The following is a 23,398-nucleotide window of genomic DNA, read 5'->3' on the forward strand; positions in this document are numbered from 1 at the left end:
GTTTCTGTTTTCATTTGTCTCCATCTATTGTTTGATTTCCTCATTGATCCATTGATTATTTAGAATAGCATGTTGTTTAGCCTTCATAGATTTGTAGGTTGTAGGTTCTTCCCTTTCAATACTTTGAATATTTCATGCCATTGCCTTCTGGCCTGTGAAGTTTCTGATGAGAAATCTGCTGATAGCTTTATGGAGTTTCCCTTGCAGGGACTTCCCTTATAGTCTGCTGACTGACCGCTTCTCTCTCACTACACTGAAGATTCTCTCTTTATCTTTAATCTCTGTCATTTTAATTATGGTGTCTTGGTGTTGTCCTCCTGGGGTTTGTCTTGTTAGGTAGGGGTTCTTTGTGCTTCTAGAACCTTGATGTCTCTTTCCCAATTTTCAGGTATTATTTCTTCAGAGAGACTTTTTACTCCTTTGTCTCACTCTCTCTTCTCTTTCTGGGACCCCTATTATGTGAATATTGTTTTGTTTGGGGTTGTCACACAGCTGTCTTAGCATCTTCTCATCTTTAGAAATTCCTTTTTCTCTCTGTTCCTCATTTGGTTATTCTGCTGTTCTCTATCTTCCAAAACACTGATTCTTTCCTCTGCTTTCAGCAGTCTGTTCATTTCCTCTATTGTATTTTTCATTTCAGTTACTGTATTTTTTAGCTCTGAATGGCTCCTTTTCATATTTCCTATCTCTTTGTTGAAATTGCCTTTGAGCTCCTGAATTGATTTCCCCGTTTCAGTGAGAATCTTTATGACTGTTACTTTGAATTTATTATTAGGAAGATGACTAATCTCTGTTTTATTAGCCCTTTTTCCTGTTCTTTTGTTGGAACATACTCTTCTGCCGCCTCATTTTGTCTGGATTTCAGTGTTTATTCCTTTGTTAGATAGATGAACTACGCCTTATGGTCTAGGAAGTAATGTCTTGATGAAGTGAGTGTCCTGTGGTGCTCAGAAGCTCAGGACTGCTTGCTCACCAGAGCCTGCCTGCCTGTTGTGGCTGAGCCGCAGTTGCTGTTGGTGGGCTGTGGGCGGGGCAACCTTTCTGCCTGTCTGTCAGCAAAGGCTGGTCCCCACCGCTTGCCTCTGCTTGTCCTTTGTGTGAGGGGAGGCACTTCTGCAGGGATGCGTTGTGGGTGGGGCCAGCAGTAGTAGAGCACTGCCCAGCGAGCATGCCGGCTGGGGTGGGTATGCTGTGGGGCACTGGAGTTGAGCCAGTAGGGCACTTGGAGAGCTGAGAGCTGGCCCTCAAAGCGTCTGTCCAGTTGAGCTGAGGGTTGCCGGGAAAGTCAGGAAAGTGTACTCCGCCCTCTGCCTGCCAGTCAGCAAAGTTGGAGTGCTGCTGAGCCCAGGGGCTGAGGTGGGTGTGCAGGTAAACACCGCTGTGTTGCTGAGCTGCCACCAAGGAAGATGGAGTGTTTCAGAGCTGGCTTCTGTAAGCCCCTGACCAGCTGGGGTGCAGTAGGGCTGGAAAAGTGTTGTCTGCCTGCTTTTAATCCTCCTGAGTGAGCTCCCCCTGGGCTCCACCCCTCTGGCACACTTCTTGCTGCTGGTTAATCTTTCAAATTGCTGCTTCTGCATTGGGTCTCTGCAGGACCAACAAGCATGCCCATTCTCAACAAGCGACAGGAGTCTGGGCCTCCACCAGTGCTCCAGCTCTCCCTTGTGTCCAACCCCAGTAAATCACCAAATCCCAGTGCATTGTGGACTCCTGTTCCCCGAGCAGATCCAGGGCCAGGTGTGCACAGTTCCTGAGTGCTTATTCCCTCCCCACCCCATTCCTCTCCCTCCTGCTGTGGGATGGGTTGGGGGAAGGGCTTGGGCCCTGATTGATAGCAGCTCTGCCCCTTTGCCCTTCTCAGTGTGGGTCCTACCTTCCCCAGGTGTAGGTGGTCTGTTCTGCAGTCCTCAGGTCCTTTCCAGGGCTTGCTGTGTTTGCTGCATTTGCTTCCTTGGTGTATGTGTGTGGGAGGAAGTTTTTGCCTTGCCTTCCTACTCCACCTTCTTTTGACTACCCTCTCATCTAAGAAAGTTCTAAGATCTAATTGGCTTTATTAAACAATTAATGATTTGGGCAGCATCCTCTCTAGCAAGTAGAGAGGACTTGTACACAATGGCGAATTTTGTAGACAGGAGGGTGGGGAAAGTTATTAGCAAAAGGAAAGAAGGGATTGTTTAAAGCAGAGTCACTTCCTCTTATGGGGAAGAATGGGGATTGCCCATTCTTACAATGCAGATTGTCCCATCTCCTTTCAGGGAAGATGGAGAAAGCTCATGGGGCAGATTATCTTATTAGTGATGCTAACAGAAAACTTTACTAACTAGTTTCTAGGAGAGGTTGCAACTGTAATTGGGTTTAAGTATTAGGCCCTGGTTTGGTGACTTGGCCTAGCAGAAGTGGGGTCTGTGTCTTTCTTTTCAACAGGTATTTGTGTTCGGATGTTGAACCTCAAGGGCATGTTAGACTAAGTCGGCTAAGCTGTTTGAGAAGAATCCTATTGTGCTTGTCTTCTAGAATGTTTTGGGCAACTTTTTTAGTCAAGTAGGTAGTAAGGAAATAATAGTGGTAACAGTCTCAGTAATTCTTGTGAGAGCAGCTGCGATGTAATGAGTTTCAGGACTGTCAGCCACTATGCCAAACACATGTTCACCCAGTCTTCCAGACATCCTGTCTGGAAGTTGTTGGTATTCTCATTGGATAGATCAAGAAACTAAGGCTTGAAAGAGTTAAGTGACTTGCCCAAGGTAATTTATAAGTAGTTGAGGCAGGATTTGAATGCAGGTCTTTTGAGTCTAAAGCCTGTACACTGAAAGAGTTAGGCTGTATGATGATTTTGATTGCTAAAGTTAATACTTCCTCCTCCCAATTTAAAAACAAAAACTTGTTAGAGGAAGGTTCAAGTAGGTAGATGATTTCATCTTTTTTTAATGTTTGATAAATTGTTGCTTGCATGTTTACATTTATCAAAATAATACACATGTACTAGAAAACCAAATAGTACTTTAAATCTCAGTGTAAAAAAAATCAGTGTCTTGCTCATACCCTTTCCCTTAACTAGGGACAACCATTTTCATCTTTTTTAAAACCTTTTTTTATACTATTTTTATATTTCGAGATAAGGTATTACTGCTGTTGACTTAGGTGTTATCTTTAGCTTCCCACAGTGTAAGACATCTTCGGTCAGGTCTGCCAGAAACAAATAATACCTGTTACCTTCCCCTCCTGGAGCGCCCCGTGCTGCCCAAGCCTGGCTGGCTTTCTTTTCCAGGTGTTTTGCACAGCTGTCTTCCCGGGACCTTCCTTCCTGAATCTTGGGTATTTTCCTTCTCCGGGTCCCTTATGAGATTCCCTAGTTCTTGATCTATTGTTTCATTTTGGTGGAACATATTCTGGAAACAGGGTACCTGGAAGGTAAGTCTTAAGCCTATCAGCATGTGTGTAAATGTCTTTATTTTATCTGCTTGATTAATAATTTGGGTATGGAACTCTGGCTTGGACATAATTTTCTGTCAGCATTTTGAAGATACTGATCCGTTACTTTTTAGCTTCCAGCACTGTTGAAAAAAATGCCCTGTGCTCTGATCCCTTATATGTGATCTCTGTTTCCCTCTGGGAAGTTTTTAGGTTCTTTGTAGAGTTCTGAAATTTTAGTCATGCCCCCTCCTGAGCATCTCTGAAATTCTCTTCCTGATGGAGACTTGTTGAAGCTTTTCTGTCTAGAATTGTGTTGTCCTATTCTGGGAAATGTTTGGATAGTATATTTCTTCTCCACTCTTTTCTTTGTGGTTTATTTATAAAGCTCTCTCATAAGCAGCATATTTTATATCCCAGTTTCATCCTCTTAATTTGTTCTTTTCATTTTCTGGACTTTTTTTTTCTTTCATAGAGATTTCCTCCATCTTGATCTTTACAACTCTTCCATTGAATTTTAAATTTTGGTTATTTTTAGCTGAGAGCTTTGAATGTTCCTACTTACAGAACATTCTGTTTTTGTTTTGGCTACAATAATCATGTATAATTTCTCTGATAATAGTTTCTTTTTGGAAATTTTCTTTTGCTCCTTGCATTGTCTCTGGTTCCTGTGAGGTTTTGGTTTTTAGTTCTTTTTTCTTAATTTTATTTCCTTTAATCTCTTTTATCTCTAGGCTTTCCTCAAATGTCTGATGATGCATTTTGTCTGTTCCTATTTAAAAGAAATACTTAAAAACTGATAGAACATCTGTGTTTGTTTAAAGTGTATCAGTTAGTGAGCTTCCCTGTAGAGTGCTAGGCAAAGTATGGCTCCTTCACTGAGGAACCTCCCAGCAGCCAGTATCAGTGAGCCTTTCCTCTTGGGCTGTGCCCTTTGCCCAGAGCTGGAATCTGGGAGACTCCCAAAGGAAGAGGAGAGGGAGTTTAATAAGACTTTTACTTATATATGGTCCTGACTTAACGATGATTTGACTAATGATTTTTTCTCTTTGTGATGGTGTGAAAGCAGTATACATTCTGAATGATGGATTGTGAATTTGGATTTTCTCCTGGGCTAGCGACATGTGGCACAGTCCCCTAGTGATGCTGGGCAGGGCAGCACGCATGGCTCCCAGTCAGCCACAGAACCAACTGCTGACACACTGAGCCCTTCTGTACCCCTACAACCATTTTCATTTTCACTTTCAGTATAGTATTTAACACGTTGTATGAGATACTCAGCACTTTAGTTTAAAATAGGCTTTGTATTAAATGATTTTGCCCCACTGTAAACTAATTTAAATGTTCTGAGCATGTTTAAGGCAGGTTAGGCTAAGCTCTGATTTCAGTAGGTTAGGTGTATTAAGTGCGTTTTCAAGTTACATTTTCAACGTAACAGTGGGTTTTTAGGATGTAATCCCATCGTAGGTGGGGGAAGATCTGTATTCTGTTATTGCTCTAAGTGTGACATCTCACTCTCACTTTGAGCAGTGCCTCATGTCCCCAAGACCAGAACCTCTGTGTTTCAGCATTTCCACTACGGAAATTCTCAGGATTGGGAGAGGGTAGTTGCCTGGCTGTGGATGGGCCTAGTGACTCTTAAAGACTTTCAGTACATTCTGATACTCACCCCCACATTCAGAATTCTTGTACCTCCACCTTCCTGATTTTTCTAGTGTTCTGTGACTGCAGTTGGCCTGCTGTATTTTGGCTTCCTGTTACTACATGGCAGAGCTAGGAAAGCTGAGCTTTATGTTGGTCAGTACTGTCCATTTGTTGTAACTTGCACAGTGTTGTCACTGTCTCATCTGCTTTTGCCTCCACTGCTGTCTGTGTTTTTGCATTTATGCCTTAGTTTCTCAGTTCTCATTTTAGTTGCGTTTCGGGAGGGAGCAGAGTTAGCTGTTTGTGCTCCTTGTAATTCCTCATTAATGTTGGAAATTGCCAAGGAGTCACCATGGGTGATCTTCACATTATTGGTATATTTTGTTATAGATCATCATTTTAATGTTAGTGTTGTGTTCTCTTTGAAAATAACCCTGAATTACAGTGTTTAGTGACAAGAAATGTGGGTTTTTCAGAAATATGTACCATTCTGTATAATACGGAGGGAAAAATGGAAAGATGAGTGTTTCAAATAGGTGTCTTCTTGTTCTTCTCCTCTGAGCACTGGCCCTAGGGAGCCTCAAGCAGGACAGGCTGGCAGTGTCCGGGACCCAGAACTGATCTGAGCTGATGAGTAGGTGCCTGGCCTAGGCTGTGGCGAGAGTGCTCTGCAAGGCTGAGTGACAGGCACTGTCCCTCCTCTGCTTTGTGGTCAGGGGTCAGCATACGCTGGAGGAGCCTGGCAGGACAGATGCCAGATTGAAGGATTTAGCTGTGGTCCGGCATAGGTGCGATGGGCAATTTAAGGGGCAGATGATGGCAGCTGCTTATTTAAGGATTTGTTGCCTTTGTGTCTTATTTATCAGGTCCAGTGTGGAAGGTCTGTGTTGTGTTGTATGTTGCTTTTGGGTTGAGATCCAGAGGCAAGGGTGCTTTTCCTGCCTGAGGCTGAGGCTGACAAGGCAACGTGCTCCACGTGGTGATGGCCATACCAGTGTGCTTCCTGCCGAGGAAGCTTGTAGACACAAAGGATGCACATCTCTTTAATCGAGATCAAGAACTTATTTTCTTGCACTCAGATGACTGCCCACAGTGCAGTCTGCTAGATGGCAAAATACACCAGCCCTAGCCCCCCAGGTAGTTGCCCATGGCTGATTATATTGCTGATCGGAGTGGAGATGCCACAAGCTACTTTAGGAAGCTCCGTTTATCATGGGACTTTAGTATCCTCTTAGCTTCTTCGGATTTTTCGGAAAAGTGGCTTGTAAATGCAAGTAACCAAACTCAGAACATTGATGAGGGTGTGAATCCAGGGTTTGTTTCCCCGGATTCGTTTCTCCCCAGCTGCCTAACTTCTGGGCTGGTTAAAGCCTGTTACTACAGTCTTCCCTGCTGCTTGAGGTTCAGCATACATGAATCCTTAACACAGAAGTCTAGACTTCTTAACTAAAAAAGAAATCCTAACAGAGGGTAAACACAACAATATCTCTTAATATTGATGCAATAACCATGTGAGTTATCCAGTGAGGGGAAGATGTTGTACAAGTCAGAGTGTTTCAGCTTCATCTCCTGCCAAGTTGTGTGAAATTCCATGTCTTTTCTCTAACATTCTATAGCATTGTATCAGTTTTAATCATCATTTTATACTTAGGATGTCTTTCAGCCTCAGTTGGTCCTCAGGAACTGTAATGACAATTTTCAGTTTAGCACTCAGGTTGTTACGGTCGGCCATCAGATGCCCCTCAGCTGGTTGAGCTCTTTATCCTTTCTAAAGGTTTTCCAGAAAGCATCTTTGTTTCTTGACACTAAGATATCTTAGGCACATCTTAAGGTTTCCTGTCCCTAAATTGTAACCAGCTCATTTCATGGAGCACTGGCTCCTTTTTGAGGAGACCAGTATTAGCGATAAAAATCTGGGCTCTGAGGTAAATGTGAGATTGTTCCACATAATGACTAAAGGTAGACAAGATGGTACCAGATAAGAAGCTACTCAAGACTGCAGAAGGATTACCCTTTTTCAGAAAGTGAGGAGTTCTGTTGCTAATTGCAGTTTTAAGTTTCTCCCTACTTTGTTGTAATACTCTAATTTTCTCTTTCTCCAGTGGCGTGAACTATTTTGTGTAGGCACAGCAGGGGTACATTTCTGATGTTGTCCTCTAGTTGTAGAAGTCTTTTGTTTTCTTTTGAATCTTGACTCAAGTGGCCTGGAATTGATTCCCAGGTCAGCTGTTTGGTTTCTTCTTGTTGACATATCTTGAGCTCCAGCTACCTGAAAAGTAAAAGAAACCTGGTCTCACCCTAAAGAAACACCAAAGAAAACATAGCCCCCATAACTGGGAACTGAGATGTTGATCCATTCAATTAGTAGGTGATAATCAGATAATAGGAAATCTCTAGGTCCTTTAGGTTTTATCTGTTTTCACTGTCTTCATGGGTGCTAGCATTGCGGTTCCTCTTGAAGGCCTGTGAAATTGTTGGACTCAGAGTCTGAAAGACTTTTAGTAATGAAGCTGTTCTTAATCTCAGTGTACATTATCTGACATTGTGAGTGACTCTTAGACTATATAGCCAAGTTAATACCATGAATCTTTAGAGATTTTTAAAACATTTACCACAAAAGTTCAGGAGACTCCTTTCTTTTGTTCCACATTTTTATGTTAGTAACTTGGTTCCACAGCCACCAGCTCATCAGGTATCAGCCAAGTTGTGTGACAACATTTTGGTGAGGTTTGTTTTTTTTTTTGAAGTATCATTGCCATCTAATTTTATATTGGTTTCACGTATACAACACAGTGGTTCAGCAGGTACCCATATTATTAAATCCTCACCCCATCTAGAGTGGTTACTATCAGTTAACACAGTAAGATGCAGTGAGGTTTTACATTTGTATTGTAACTAGGTAGCTACCAATACCTGTAAGTAATTTTTTGCCTGTTCCAAGATTTATTCTTTTTCACATGAAATCCAAACAGTTCATGTTATGACAGTGGAAAGTTTTAGTATAAATATCCAGGACTTAGTATGAATGAATACTTGCAGTTTGATGTTCTAGAGTAATAGCATCACCATAGAGATCATAGTTATAATAGTTATAATATATAGTTATATAGTTATATATATATAGTTATATATATATAACTATATATATAGTTATAACTATATAATATATAGTTATATAGTTATAATAGATAGAGATCACCTAGTTATAATAGTCCATTGCCTGTCTTTTAATTTATAAACTTAACCTATGTATTCTGTGGGCTGCATGGAAGCAGAGACTTTGGCCTAGGTACTCCTGTGTCCTCCATGCCTCCCATACGCACTTCAGATGCTCAAAGAATATTTGTTCAGTGAAAATATAATGGTATTTTTTCTCTGCCTCAAACCCTTTCAGAAGCAAATGAATTGTTTGAGGATGTTTTAGGTTGAAAGTTGCAGGAAACCAGTTCAACCCAGTTTTGCTAAACAGAAAGCCTTGGAAGAGGGCTGGTTTCCCTGTTGGTTGAGTCAGTGGCTCAACAGTGAGCTCTGCAGTCTCTGCTTGGCGCGCACGCTCAGCTCAGGAGGAGGCTTCCAGCAGCAGGTGCTTTGTGCTGCCCGCTGGGAGAAAGGGAGACCGGCTCTCTCGAGCTAGTCTGTCTGGTGCTGTGTGTTTGAGCACCTACATGTGTGGTGGAATTTGCAGAAAGATAAAAAACTTCTTTCCTGGGTGAGGACAAGACAGCGTGAACTACAGAGATTGCAAGGAGATAAAGAACCCTCAGTACAAGATTGTGGAGTGCTGGAATGTCGGATGATTAAAGCTCGTGGGGCTCTTTATCTGAAGGGCTAGAGGTAGGCAAAAATCCAGCCCTACTTAGAAGTGGGAAAATTAAACGAGGGAGACTCATTTGTTCTTTTGATGTGTTGCTAACCTTTCAAACCATAGAGCCTTAACAAGAATACCTAAAAATGCTAAAGTAGAAAATGAAAGCGGCCCAGAAATCTCAGCCTCCAAATAATGTCTGTTGGTTTCAAAAAACAAAAGATAGTAATACATGTAAATTGTTAAAACAAACTTACATAGTACAGAAAAGGTGTATAGGACTGAATAGCCACCCTCTTTCGGGTACATACGCAGCGTGTCCTCATTCCTGTCCCCAGAAACACACATCTGCATATGCTGCCAGACCTGCCTGTGTGTGTCAATGAGGTGTGAACGCAGTAATGGGAGGCTGCTGGGTCAGTGTGTGAACATTGGGATGTGAGTGGGTGTTGTCAGATTCCCCTCCCAGAAAGTGGCAGCAGTTTTCGGTCCAGCTCTCAAGTCACGCCTTTTCCTTTTGAGTATCTTAGTTTTTCCATTGTGCTCATCTGATAAGTAATGTTATGAACTTGTGTTTTGAGTTTTCTCTGTTGAATTGATAGATAAATTGAGTATCTTACGAGTTTATTGTCCATTCATGTTTCCTTTTTGAACTGCAAGTAATTGCTGTTTCTGGTACAAGTGAGTGGGCTTTGCAAGTGAAGAAAATTAGGTCATTTTTTGACATTTTGTTTGCTATTTGGGTTTTTATTTCTATAGAATTAACTTTGTTAGACTTTTTCTTAATGACTTGACTTAATGGTGTTGTGCTCTGCCCCGCACCCTGCCTGCTGACACATTAATGACTTAGTGCTATTGTGCACTCTCCCCGACATCCTGCCCTGTGCATCTCTTCCAGTGGCTGTTCCTGAGTTGCATCCTTTATCAGCAACAGGTAATAGTAAAGTGCTTTCCTGAGTTCCCTAAGCCACTCTCTCAAATGATTGAACCCCGAGTTTAAAGGTCAGAAGCACGGGAGAACCTCTTCCCAGGCTTTCTGTTTAGCAAAACTGGGTTGAACTGAATAGGTCTGAAGTGGGAGTGCTCTTGGAACTGAGTCTCGAAGCTGTGGGGTCTGGTGCTGCTCCAGGTAGGGGGTCAGAATTGAGTTCAGTCAGTATACACACATCCATCCATTCAGTGTCCTGAGAGTTGGAGAATTGATTGTTGGTGTAGAAAAACCCCACCCATTTGGTATCAGAAATGTGGTGAGAAAAGCAGCTCATATGTGCCATCCTCTTTTCCGGGTATAACTTTTGAGCCTGCCTATTTCTTCTCCTGTAGGTGAAAGATGGCATTTGTGAAGAGCGGATGGTTGCTGCGACAGAGTAAGTACGGGACGGAGCCTCTGTCTGTGTGGGGTGTTGCCTGAGGGCCTGTGTTTATTGCTGCTGCTGAAACAGATCACACTTAACAAATAGTAAAGATTTATCTGTGAAGTTGCCCTGCAATTCCTCTTGGAAAATTTTAGAGCTCGATGAGCAGTTTTTCTGCTTGTTTTTTCAGCCTTCTGGGTTGCTGCATTTGGAGGAACCAGAGCTCTTTTCTCACTAGCACGCTTTCTTACTAATGGCTGACCTGAGGTTCTGCCTTCACCTAACCTAGCTGAGCCGATAGGTTAGTGTGGAGGTGCTGCCTTCTTTGTGGAAATCACCTGTCTAATCTGGGGATTGAGCAGTGACTGAGATTCTGCAATACTGCAGTCTGACAATCTGTATTCTAAGAATAGATAGAGCTCTTAAAATGTGGAGCTTCAGAAAGAAGGTCCTGGCATGTTGGAGTCTAGCCCCAGTCTTTGTGTAAGTTTCCTTGTCTTGCCTCCCTCAGGTGGCGCATTCAGGACCACGGAGAGAGCCTTGCTCCAGACCGTGGGGACACGTCTTGTTTCGGGCCCCTCAGGCGCCCTGTGGTTTTCTCCTTAGGCTCTACTGCACCCTTGGTTGAGGGCACCTTTCCTCTCCACCGTAACTCAGTGTAACTGCTCTGTCAACAGAATAATTGCGTGTTCGCCATCAGTGTGTGGGGTGATACGTGCACAGATGTCCTTTAAATAAGCTGTACAGACTTGACTTTCCAGTGTCCTAGTCCATGTTTATCTCATAAGTGTGTGTATTCGGAAGACTTTCTTCATTTCCCCATCTCCTGATGTGTGGGTTGATTTTCCTTGCTAAAAGCAGTGTATCAATCATATTAAATAAAATGAGATGAGGTGTATTATATTCCCTGAGTTGTAGAGCAGCAGAATTACACAGTGTGGTCACATTGATGCCAGACTGTCTCCAGTATCCCTTTTCTTGCCGTTGTGGCTTAGGCCCATAAGACCCAGTATCTGAACTCAAGGACAGCGTAATTTGGGAATCTGTAGTCAGGGCTTTGCTGGCAGGGGAGGTGCTAGGGTAGAATTCTCTAGCTCGGTGACTCACTCATCTGTCTGTGTTTAGGTGGTCCTGTTTGGTTGGTGGTTCCTGCACAGCTCAGGTGCTGCTAAACATAGATACTGGATGTCGCCTCCCAATTTAGGCATGTGCTGCAGATACCTGTCTTGGCAGGGAGGGTGCTCATGGTGGTAAAAGACATTCAGAGGGCTGATGTGGCACATATTTGGTTGATACCAGTAGAGGGGACATGGGAACATTAGGAGAGGTACATGGAATAGCGTTTCTGTATGTTGTCTGAGAACAGGGTGGGATCTACAGGAACAGAAGATGCAGAAGGTGGTACGGATGTGAGAAACGCACAGGGATGACTTGGAGCTAAAACTATCCTTTTAGTTTGCTCTTTTGGCTGACACGAGAATTAGTTTCATAAAGTCAAGTGCGTAGTCCAACATTAGGAATGAAAGAGTGAATTCTCTCAGACACAGATGTGTGAGGCAGTAGGGTGGCTGTATGCAGGTGGGAGTCAGCCCTGGGCTTGGGGCCAGGTCCTGGGTGTGAGTGTGCCCAGTGTCTGAGCCCGCCTCTGTGTCTGCCTCAGGTGAGGACACTCTCACATACTGTGGGCAGTGAATATTAGAGAAAAGTGCATTTGAAAGCCTTTAAGGAAAAGAGAAAAACATGTTTTTCCAAAAGAGGAAAATGTTTATAGATACAGCCTTTACAGTCTAAAATTTTCCGATCAGTCTAGCAAAGTTAAATACCACTGGGGAAGTTTAGGTATACTACATGGAAAATTAAATGTTAGGTATACTACATGGAGAATTAAATGTTAGACAAGTTTTATTATAGCTCAGAATCAAAGGTTTATTGAACTTTTTTTTGTTACTCTTTGGGAGTTTTAAGTTGGCAGTGTTCTTAGTATCTCAAGTGTGGACAGCATGCAGCCCTGCTGTTGTGTGGCGTCCATCTGCTTACACTCCTTGCTTATGGACTGTTCTGGGCCATGGTGTGCAGGTATACCTGTGGGGCCAGAGGAAAGTTTCCCTCGTTTCTGTTTCCTGTGAATTATAGAGGGCAAAGTCCTTGCTCTTTCCATCCAAAGTCAACCTTTCCCATTATTTTTCAGGTACTATTTTGAAGCGCTGGAAGAAGAATTGGTTTGACCTGTGGTCAGATGGTCACCTCATCTATTATGATGACCAGACTCGACAGAGTGTTGAGGATAAGGTCCACATGCCCGTGGACTGCATCAACATCCGCACAGGGCCCGAGTGTCGGGGTGAGCGAGTCTGTCTTGGCCAGCTTGTCTTCTGGCTCCTATACCATTCCGTTTTCATTGACAGATCAAAGAAGGGTTTTGTCAGTGGGGACCCAGACACCTAGATAGATATGAACTATAAATTTGCTCATCTGAATTAGAGCCATCAGTCCACATTCCTTCCTTTCTGTGGAGAAGGTGGTAGTGAACTAAGATGTGAGTGCTGGGACCCCAGCAAGGCTGGAGCAGCCCAAGGCAGAGCCCAAGGCAGTATAGATTTTGTGACTCAGGAACTGTTACCTTATGGATGACAACTCTTGTCAGTTTCTTAAAATCCATGATGTCTCGGTTCCCTGGAGTTATCTCTTATATTCAATTTAAAGGAACAGATTTTTTAACAAACAGACTTTTCTATTTCTAATCAATGATATATGTAGACTTCCTGTTAGTTTTTTGTTTTTTTTTTAGCTCTGTTGACATTTGGAATAAAGAGTCTCGTAGTAAACACGGATGTTGGTAACAGCCTCCTGTGTCTGCATATGAGTTCTTGAATCAGGGAGTCACAAGTGAGATAATCTGCTTGAAACAGCCCCTACATAGTAGTTCTTGGAACTCCAGTCTCCACGGGTAGGCTGGTGAAAGCCCTATCTAAACCAGGCACAGATGTCATAGGTCTTATCTTGGTACATGGAGATACTTTAAAAATAGGATTTTTCACTTTTAAACTAGTGATTAGTTTAATGCTTTCTGTGAAAAAAAGCACTAAGTGCTGTGTTATCTGGCGCTGTTTATAACGGGGGCTGTTTCTTCCCTTGCCTCTCCGAATGGGGCTCGCCCCCAGCAGAGGCCTCCCTGATCTTCCTGTGGGAGGTTCAGTCGGAACGGGGTTGTGGTTCTGTGCTCGGGTCTGCAGAGCAGAACGAAGGTGCTTTGTAATTGGAATGTTCTGAAGTACTGGTACTCTGCTTATCTGAGCTATTAGATAATAAGAAATCTATTAAAAACATATAAATATTCCTTAATTCTACTCATTTTTCATAGATATTCAGCCTCCGGATGGGAAGCCAAGAGGCTGTATGCTGCAGATCGTTTGCCGAGATGGGAAAACCATCAGTCTTTGTGCAGAAAGCACAGATGATTGTTTGTAAGTTCGTTTTTTCATGTGTTTAATTAAAAAAAATATTTTCTGTTTTAATTTCCAGTTATCAGGAAAGGAAAAGAATGGGTGTGGAGTTTTCCTTCAGGCAGCAGAATAACTGGCTCAGAGGATGTGTGAAAGACATGTGGCAGGGTCTTATTCCGTCTCCAGTAACCTCGAGCCTCCTTTCTGGCCCTCCAGAGCTGTGCAGACAGGACCCTGTTAAATACTGGGAATGGCAGAAAGTCAGTGCACCGTCATTTTCGCTGCTTTCATTACTGGGTGCACATTGGGTTATGGACATAGTTCTGTGGGTTCTTAAATCTTGTTCTTTGTAGGCAAGTGTCTTTTTACAAAGCCCGACACCTGCATTATGCAGCCCTGTCCTTCCTTTGCGGGGGTCTCAGTCCCATCTGCCATTATGAGGATGGGGTATGGAGCTGCAAGAAGGAAACCCAGCTGTATCGATTCTCAGCCCGTCAACATTGCCATTGAGGTTGGATCAGAATCTTAAAGCATTGATTAAATGAAATTTGGGGAGAATTTTTTTTTCTTGTCTACTCTATACCAGTACTATGGGTTAAGTCTGGAATGTTGTGAGAACTCACTAATTGAGATCATTTTAATCATAGATATGTGACATTTTCATAAAGTCCAGCATTTCTTAAAAGAATATTTCATAAAAGATCAGTTTGTCAGCGTGCCTGTCCCTGCTCTTCACGTACATGTTCATCCTCAGTATAACATTTATTCCATGCTAAACTCAAGGATTTTAAATATGTGCAGTTTCTTTTTTACGATCTTCTGATTTATATTCATCAGTCTTAAAGTGATACTTTCTGGAAGGAATGAGACTTTCCTAAAGACTGATGAAAAAATGACAACATGTCCTGCCAGTCGACTGCTTTTTTATAAACTGGAACTATAATACTACTACTTAATCGTTTATGCTTTCATGTATTGAACACTTAAGTTGGCTCTGGGCATTGTGCTAACTGCTGTAACTCTGTTACGTAATCCCCATCTGTCTTGTAAAGTCAGTACTGTTCCTTTTGTCACAAGAAATTAAGGAATAGTGAGGTCAGGTAACATCCTGTGTCAGGTTTTTAATGCTTCTGTAGTAAGTACAGTGGCTTCAAACAATACCAATTATGATTACATTTCTGGAGGTCAGAAGTCCAACAGGGATCGCTCTGTGTCTCACGGTGTGGCAGGGCCACGATCCCTTCTGAAGGCTCTGGGGAAGAATGTTTCCTTGCCTTTTCCAGCCCTAGAGGCTGCATGTATTCCTTGGCTTCTGGGCCTAGCCCTTCTCATGCTGTCATCTTCCTGGCTCTCTGCAGCCGAAAGAGGTTATTTGCTTGTAAGTACTCTTGACTAGTTTGGGCCAACCTGGATAATCCAGGGTAGACTCATCATTTCAAGGTCCTTAACTTCAGTTATAGCTGCAGACCTTTGCCTTGTGAGGTGACGTAGTCACAGGTTGTGAGGATTACAACGTGGATAACTTTGTGGGGAGGAGTCATCATTCTACTGATGACACTTCCCAAGGTTTGAGAGCTGCTAGACTAGACTCAGGGTTTGAACGTTTGTCTCCAGAGCCCTTGTCCTTAAGTACTCTTCTCTGCCATGTGCTGAGCTGTCACATGCATGCAATGTTCCTGTAAGTAATAATGGAAAAAATACCTGGAACTAAAATTCTAGACTATTTTAACAAAACAGAGGAGGTTTTGTCATAGAAGAGGGAGAAGAGGTAAAAGTATGCTAAAGAACTTGCTTTGCTCAGCCTGGAAGAGTGGATGGGTCAGAGGGGGTTGACTCTTTCTTAACCTGTATGGGAAAATAGAGTTTATATATGTTTCTGATTTTAAGAGTATAAGTTAGAGTAACAATGGAACATAATTTTTATTTTAAACTGGAAGAATAAAAAGGAACAGAAAACATTCCTAATTTTAAAAAAAGAAACATCAGGAAAATTAATAAAGCATGACAGAAAATGAGGTAGCAGTAATTAAACTAATGATATCTGTGGTCTCAAATGAATGTGAGTTGGTTAAATTCCCCTTAACAAGAATAAAATCATATTAGGCAAAAAAGTACAAAATCCAGTTATACTGTTACTAAGAAACACACTTGAAATAAAATGACACATAAAGATAAAGTAAAGCAGAGGAGACTTAATTTCCTTTGGCTCCTATGGCAAAGTGCCATAGACTGAGTAGCTTTTACAACAGAAATTTATTCTTTCGTAGTTCTGGAACCTGGAAGTATAAATCGGTGTGTCAGCAGAGCTGTGCTTCCTCTGAGACTGGGCAGAATCCTCCCTTGCCTCATCCCAGTTTTGGTTGTGGCCTCGGATCTTTGCCATTCCTTGGCTAGCAGCTGCGTCATTCTGATCGCTGCAGGAACATGGCATTTTATTATTGATTGCCATATTTAAAATTATACCCCCCTTGCACTGTACACATACATAAATGCTCACCATCTTACCTCATGAATGTGTGCCTGCATCCAAATTTCCTCTTCTTGTAAGGACACCAGTTACAGTAAGGACCCACCTTAATTCAGTATTTCCAGCTTAACTTGATTGCATGTGCAGAGACCCTATTTCTAAGTAATTTCACAGATACTGGGGATTAGGACTTCATCTTATCTTTTGGCAGGGGACATAATTCAACCCATAGCAGAGACCTTTGAGTAAAAAGGTGAAATGAATCTAGATCATCTTCCCTACTACCTAGTGAAATGAAGGAGAAAACATTTCAGCAGCAACAGCCAAATAAAGAGGTTTAACTTCAAGTGCAAACTATGAAGAGTGACAGCCAAAGAAAGAAATAGATTCTATTGCGACATATCACTGTTTTTAGCCATACCCTAACTCCCAGAAGCAGCAACCAGATGAGTTCGTGACATCTTACAAATTTTCAGTAGTAGTCTGCAGTGTAGAGGAGGCTGATTAAGGAAGTAAGATACTTTTGGAAAAGATAAGGAAGAACTCTTGAGAATATGATGTATTTGGAACCTCAACAGAGACTGGAAGTCTCCTCCACGCCTGTCATTCCAGAGCACTGGAAGTCACTGAAGCTCACAGGAATAGGATACTTCTCTGGTTGTGAGGTATCCCTAGCACAAGACATTCAAGAAATATTCTCAAAAGAGTAGAATCCAAATTTTTCAGAAAGGACATACTGTGTGTTTTCACTTACATGTTGAATCTAAAAAAGCCAAACTCAGAAATAGGAGAAATTGACATGTAATATTGTAAAGTATACAAACAACTTTGCTAGGGTTGGGCTTTGGTTGCTGGGGCCTGGGGTTTGGGAGAAATGGAGAGGTGTTTGTCAGAGGGTACAAACTTCCAGCTGCAAGATGAGTAAGGTCTGGGCATCTGATGTACAGCATGGTGAATATAATTAACAACACTATTATATACCCAAAAGTTGAGAGAGTAGATCTTAAATGTTATCACCAGAAAAAAGTAATTATTTGAGGGGATGGTGTTATTAGCCTTATTGTGGTAATCATTCTGCAATATATATGTATCAGATCATCATATTGTTTATATACTTTAAATTTAACACATTACATGTCAGTTTCTCAAGCTGGCAAAAAAATACCAGCATTATTTTTAATTGGGAAAGCTGACAGTGTAATTTTGTACCATGGAGTATTATGTAACCATTAAAAGTGAGGCATTAAGCATTTATGTCTAAGGTGAATTTAAGTCTGTTAAAATGTAAAGAAAAGACTGTGTAGTATAGGCCATACTTTTATTATATATTGTGAACACTACAGATACTTTTTTTTTTTACATACTATATATTCTAGTACATGTCTCAAATGAGTTGATTGAGTGGGTCTTAAGGCAAGGGCTGAAAACCCATTCTTAAAAAAAAGCTTTTTCAGAAAGTCTGATTGCCAGCATAGGTTTGGGAATCATTGAGATAAATGTTGAATTGCCTCCGATAAAGTACCCCTTTGTTTTTCTTTTCTCCAGAGCCTGGAAGTTTACTCTCCAGGATTCCAGGACAAACACAGTAAGTTGTAATGGCAATTACCAATAGTATTTTTATGTGTTTTTACTGTAACAAATAGGAGAATAGGAGATTAGGAAAGGGAAAAGGGAAATGGGAATTTCTTGGCCGTCCAGCTATGGCTGGGCCAGCAGAGCTGGGCAGGGCGCCTTGTGCAGACTGTGAGTGAGCTGGGGTTTGCTGAACAGTTTGGCAGAGGAGCCCTCCTAACATAGGCACAGTGGTTCCAGTGTTGTTCTCTAGAAATGTTTGTATCTCACAAAGATTGTCAACACTTTGGATTCTGCTGTGGCTTACAAAGAAGGTGCAGAAAAGACCACAGGGTCCTTTTAATGTATAGCATCTCAGCCTTGTGAAATAAACATTTTTGGGATTTGTTCTTGTCTCTAGTTCTGCTTCCAACTGTGGGAGGTCAATTAGACAGTAAACCCCATTTGTAGAGGCTACTAAGGCTATCTTTGTGCCTGTCAGATAATCAGGGCAGCTTCCTCTGGTCAGCTCTGATTCTTCAGGTAGGATTTTACTTTTTCCTTTATCTCTAGGAAGAAAAGAAAAAGGTCAGTGAAGTTTATAAAAAACTCGGGAAATGAAAGTAAAAATTTAGGCCTAATAAGCAAATATCATTGTTTTGTACTCTTGTTAGTCTAAGAGAATTCTTCCCCCAAACTCCAATTACTTCTTTCATGACAGTTCTCTTAGATGAAATAAATATTGATGATCTATATAGTTAGGGCTAAGATCCCAAAATAATTCTTTATATGGGTTTTTTTTTTAAGAGTACATATGTTTTTTTCCACCAGAAAAAAGTTTTTTTTAATGGGAAAAACAGACTGTATATAGAACATATCTGTGCTACATTTTAGATTACAGGATTTTAATTTGTAAACAGAGGTTTATAACTTTTTAAAAGGCCTGGTGACAGTGGAGGCCCTTGTGGCCTTGGGCAGTGAGAACTCTACCCCTGCCTCCTGGGGTGGCTGAGGAGGACCCCCCTCCTGAACTGAAGGTGTGCGGAGTTGAGCGGGTGCTGGGGCAGAGCTTCCTCCTGCCATTTACTGCTTCTCAGAGGGCAGTTATATTTGCCGCTCAGCAGTTAACTCTTTGGCTTTTAATTGTTTTCAATATGCTGAATTTTCAAAAAGGATTTATGTGTAGCAGCACAAAAACCATAGTTGCTCTGTGGTGACTCACTCTCTTTCATACTTTCTCTCCCCATAGGCTTATGTTGGCTCAGAAGTCATGTATGATGAAGTAGCCGTGGCTTCTTCCCCACCTCCCTACGCAGCCTACGCTGCACCCACCCCTGAGGTACGGAGAAGGTCTGGCATTATGAGTCCAAGTGAGGAAATTGGGGTCTTGTACTGCTCTCCTTTTTTAAAAAAACAAAAAACCCTTGAGCCAGTAGCAGAAAAATTAGAGATGTACTTTTATCTGCATCAGTTGATATGGTCATGTGATTTTTCCTTTTTTAAAAATATTTTTTATTAAGGTATTATTGATATACACTCTTATGAAGATTTCACATGAAAAAACAATGTGATTACTACATTTACCCATATTATCAAGTCCCCACAATACCCTAATGCAGTCACTGTCCATCAGTGTAGTAAGATGCCACAGATTCACTGTTTGCCTTCTCTGTGCTACACTGTTTTCCCTGTGACTCCTTGACCCCCCCCACACCATGTGTACTAACATAATACCCCTCAATCCCCATCTCCCTCCCTCCCCACCTGCCCTCCCACACCCCTCCCCTTTGGTAACTGCTAGTCCCTTCTTGGAGTCTGAGTCTGCTGCTATTATGTTCCTTCAGTTTTGCTTCCTTGTTCTACTGCAGAAATGAGGGAAATCATTTGGCACTTGTCTTTCTCCACCTGGCTTATTTTACTGAGCATAATAACCTCCATCTCCATCCATGTTGTTGGAAATGGTAGGATTTGTTCCTTTCTTGTGGCTGAATAGTATTCCATTGTGTATATGTACCACCTCTTCTTTATCCATTCATCTACTGATGGACACTTAGGTTGCTTCCATATCTTGGCTATTGTAAATAGTGCTGCAGTAAACATAGGGGTGCCTATGTCTTTTTGAATCTGAGAATTTGTATTCTTTGGGTAAATTCCAAGGAGTGGGATTCCCCGGTCAAATGGTATTTTTATTTTTAGTTTTTTGAGGAACCTCCATATTGCTTTCCACAATGGTTGAACTAGCTTACATCCCCACCAGCAGTATAGGAGGGTTCCCGTTTCTCTGCATCCTCGTCAGCATTTGTTCTTAGTCTTTTCGATGCTGGCCATCCTTACTCGTGTAAGGTAATATCTCATTGTGGTTTTAATTTGCATTTCCCTGATGATTCGTGATGTGGAGCATCTTTTCATATATCTGTTGGCCATCTGAATTTCTTCTTTGGAGAATTGTCTCTTCATATCCTCTGCCCATTTTTTAATCAGGTTATTTGCTTTTTGGGTGTTGAGGCATATAAGATCTTTGTATATTTTGGATGTTAACCCCTTGTTGGATATGTCATTTATAAATATATTCTTCCATACTGTAGGATGCCTTTTTGTTCTGTTGATGGTGTCCTTTGCTGTACAGAAGATAATTTAGTTTGATGTAGTCCATGAGTTCATTTTTGCTTTTGTTTCCCTTGATCGAGGAGATGCACTCAGGAAGAAGTTACTCATGCTTATTATATTCAGGGGATTTTTGCCTAAGTTGTCTTCTAAGATTTTTATGGTTTCATGACTTACATTCAGGTCTTTGATCCATTTTGAGTTTACTTTTGTGTATGGAATTAAACAATAATCCAGTTTCATTCTCTTGCCTGTAGCTGTCTAGTTTTGCCAACACCAGTTGTTGAAGAGGTTGTCATTTCCCCATTGTATGTCCATGGCTCCTTTATCGTACATTAATTGACCATATATGTTTGGGTTTATATCAGGGCTCTCTAGTCTGTCCCATTGGTCTATGGGTCTGTTCTTGTGCCAGTACCAAATTATCTTGATTACTGTGGCTTTGTAGTAGAGCTTGAAGTTGGGGAGCATAATCCCCCCAGTTTTATTCTTCCTTCTCAGGACTGCTTTGGCTATTCAGTGTCTTCTGTGATTCCATATGAATTTTAGAATGATTTGCTCTGATTCATTGAAGAATGCTATTAGTATTTTGATAGGAATTGCATTGAATCTGTATATTGCTTTGGGCAGGATGGCCATTTTAACAATATTAAATCTTCCTGTCCATGAGCATGGGATGTGTTTCCATTTATTGGTATCTTCTTTAATTTCTCTCATGAGTGTCATGTAGTTTTCAGAGTATAGGTCTTTCACTTCCTTGGTTAGGTTTATTCCTAGGTATTTTATACTTTTTGATGCAACTGTGAATGGAATTGTTTTCCTGATTTCTCTCTCTGCTAGTTCATTGTTAGTGTATAGGAATGCCACAGATTTCTGTGTATTAATTTTGTATCCTGCAACTTTGCTGAATTCATATATTAGATCTAGTAGTTTTGGAGTGGAGTCTTTAGGGTTTTTTTATGTACAATATCAGGTCATCTGCAAATAGAGACAGTCTAACTTCTTCCTTTCCAATCTGGATGCCTTTATTTCTTTGTGTTGTCTGATTGCTGTGGCTAGGACCTCCAGTACTATGTTGAATAGAAGTGGGGAGAGTGGGCATCCTTGTCTTATTCCCGATCTTAAAGGAAAAGTTTTCAGCTTCTCTCTGTTAAGTATGATGTTGGCTGTGGGTTTGTCATATATGGCCTTTATTATGTTGAGGTACTTGCCCATTTTGTTGAGAGTTTTTATCATGAATGGATGTTGAACTCTGTCAGATGCATCTAAGGAGATGATCATGTGGTTTTTGTCCTTTTTGTTGATGTGGTGGATGATGTCGATGGATTTTTGAATGTTGTACCATCCTTGCATCTCTGTAATAAATCCTACTTGGTCATGATGGATGATCTTCTTGATGTATTTTTGAATTTGGCTTGCTAATATTTTGTTGAGTATTTTTACATCTATATTCATCAGGGATATTGGTCTGCACATTTTATTTTTTTGTGGTGTCTTTGCCTGGTTTTGTTATTAGAATGATGCTGGCCTCATAGAATGAGTTTGAGAGTATTCCCTCCTCTTCTACTCTTTGGAAAACTTTAAGGAGGATGGGTATTAGGTCTTCACTAAATGTTTGATAACATTCAGCAGTGAAGCCATCTGGTCCAGGAGTTTTGTTCTTAGGTAGGTTTTTGATTACCAGTTCAATTTCATTGCTGGTAATTGGTCTGTTCAGATTTTCTGTTTCTTTCTGGGTCAGCTTTGGAAGGTTGTATTTTTTCAGAAAGTTGTCCATTTCTTATAGGTTATCCAATTTGTTAGCATATAATTTTTCATAGTATTCTCTAATAATTATTTGTATTTCTGTGGTGTCCATAGTGATTTTTCCTTTGTCATTTCTGATTCTGTTTATGTGTGTAAACTCTCTTTTTTTCTTGGTAAGTCTGGCTAGGAGTTTATCTATTTTGTTTATTTTCTTGAAGAATCAGCTCTTGCTTTCATTGATTCTATTTTATTCTCTTTTATTTATTTCTGCTCTGATCTTTATTTGTCCCTCCTTCTGCTGACTTTGGGCCTCATTTGTTCTTCTTTTTCTAGTTTCGTTAATTGTGAGTTTAAACTGCTCATATGGGATTGTTCTTCCTTCCTGAAGTAGGCCTGTATTGCAATATATTTTCCTCTCTTAACATGGCCTTCGCTGCGTCCCACAGGTGTTGCGGTATTGAATTATTGTTGTCATTTGTCTCCATATATTGCTTGATCTCTGTTTTTATTTGGTCATTGATCCATTGGTTATTTAGGAGCATGTTGTGAAGCTTCTATGTGTTTGTGGGGTTTTTCATTTTCTTTGCATAATTTATTTCTAGTTTCATACCTTCATGGTCTGAGAAACTGATTGGTACAATTTCAATCTTTTTTAATTTACTGAGCCTCTTTTTGTGGCCTATTGTATGTCTGTTCTTGAAAATGTTCCATGTGCACTTGAGAAGAATGTGTATCCTGCTGCTTTTGGGTGTAGAGTTCTGTAGTTGTCTGTTAGGTCCATCTGTTCTAATGTGTTGTTCAGTGCCTCCGTGTCCTTACTTACATTCTGTCTGGTTGATCTGTCTGTTCTTCAGAGTGAGTGGAGTGTTGACGTCTCCTAGAATGAATACACTGCATTCTATTTCCCCTTTTAATTCAGTTAGTGTTTGTTTCACATATGTAGGTGCTCCTGTGTTGGGCACTATCTTCTTGTTGGATTGACCCCTTAATCATTAGGTAATGTCCTTCTTTGTCTCTTGTGACTTCCTTTGTTTTGAAGTCTATTTTGTCTGATACAAGTACTGCAACTCCTGCTTTTTTCTCCCTATTAGTTGCATGAAATATCTTTTTCCATCACTTCAGTTTTAGTCTTTGTATGTCTTTGGGTTTAAAGTGAGTCTCTTGTAGGCAGTGTATAAATGGGTCTTGTTTTTTATCCATTCAGTGACTGTCTTTTGAGTGGTGCATTCAGTCCATTTACATTTAGGGTGATTATCAATAGGTATATGTACTTACTGCCATTGCAGTCTTTAGATTCGTGGTTACCAAAGGTTCCAGGTTATAAGTTGTCTAAATGTGTAGCTTTGCCATTTGGTTCATACACACATATTTTCTT

General features: G+C 41.1%; 1 protein-coding gene across 4 annotated transcripts in view; it reads left to right on the plus strand.

The window, feature by feature from the left end:
- PLEKHB2 (pleckstrin homology domain containing B2) overlaps positions 1-23,398 on the plus strand; it is a 36,924-nt gene that overhangs the window by 3,173 nt on the left and 10,353 nt on the right. For 3 of the 4 annotated variants that reach the window (XM_017678246.3, XM_017678248.3, XM_017678247.3), the window contains exons 2-6: positions 10,181-10,224; positions 12,401-12,553; positions 13,574-13,676; positions 17,668-17,707; positions 18,923-19,012. In XM_017678246.3, coding sequence (XP_017533735.1) covers positions 10,188-10,224; positions 12,401-12,553; positions 13,574-13,676; positions 17,668-17,707; positions 18,923-19,012 — 423 coding nt within the window. In that variant the 5' untranslated portion in view covers positions 10,181-10,187. The remainder of the gene's footprint in view (positions 1-10,180; positions 10,225-12,400; positions 12,554-13,573; positions 13,677-17,667; positions 17,708-18,922; positions 19,013-23,398) is intronic. The other variant, XM_073241610.1, reaches the window with a different exon arrangement.

This window comes from Manis javanica, chromosome 7 (assembly GCF_040802235.1).
Source record: "Manis javanica isolate MJ-LG chromosome 7, MJ_LKY, whole genome shotgun sequence".
Taxonomy (NCBI): domain Eukaryota; kingdom Metazoa; phylum Chordata; class Mammalia; order Pholidota; family Manidae; genus Manis; species Manis javanica.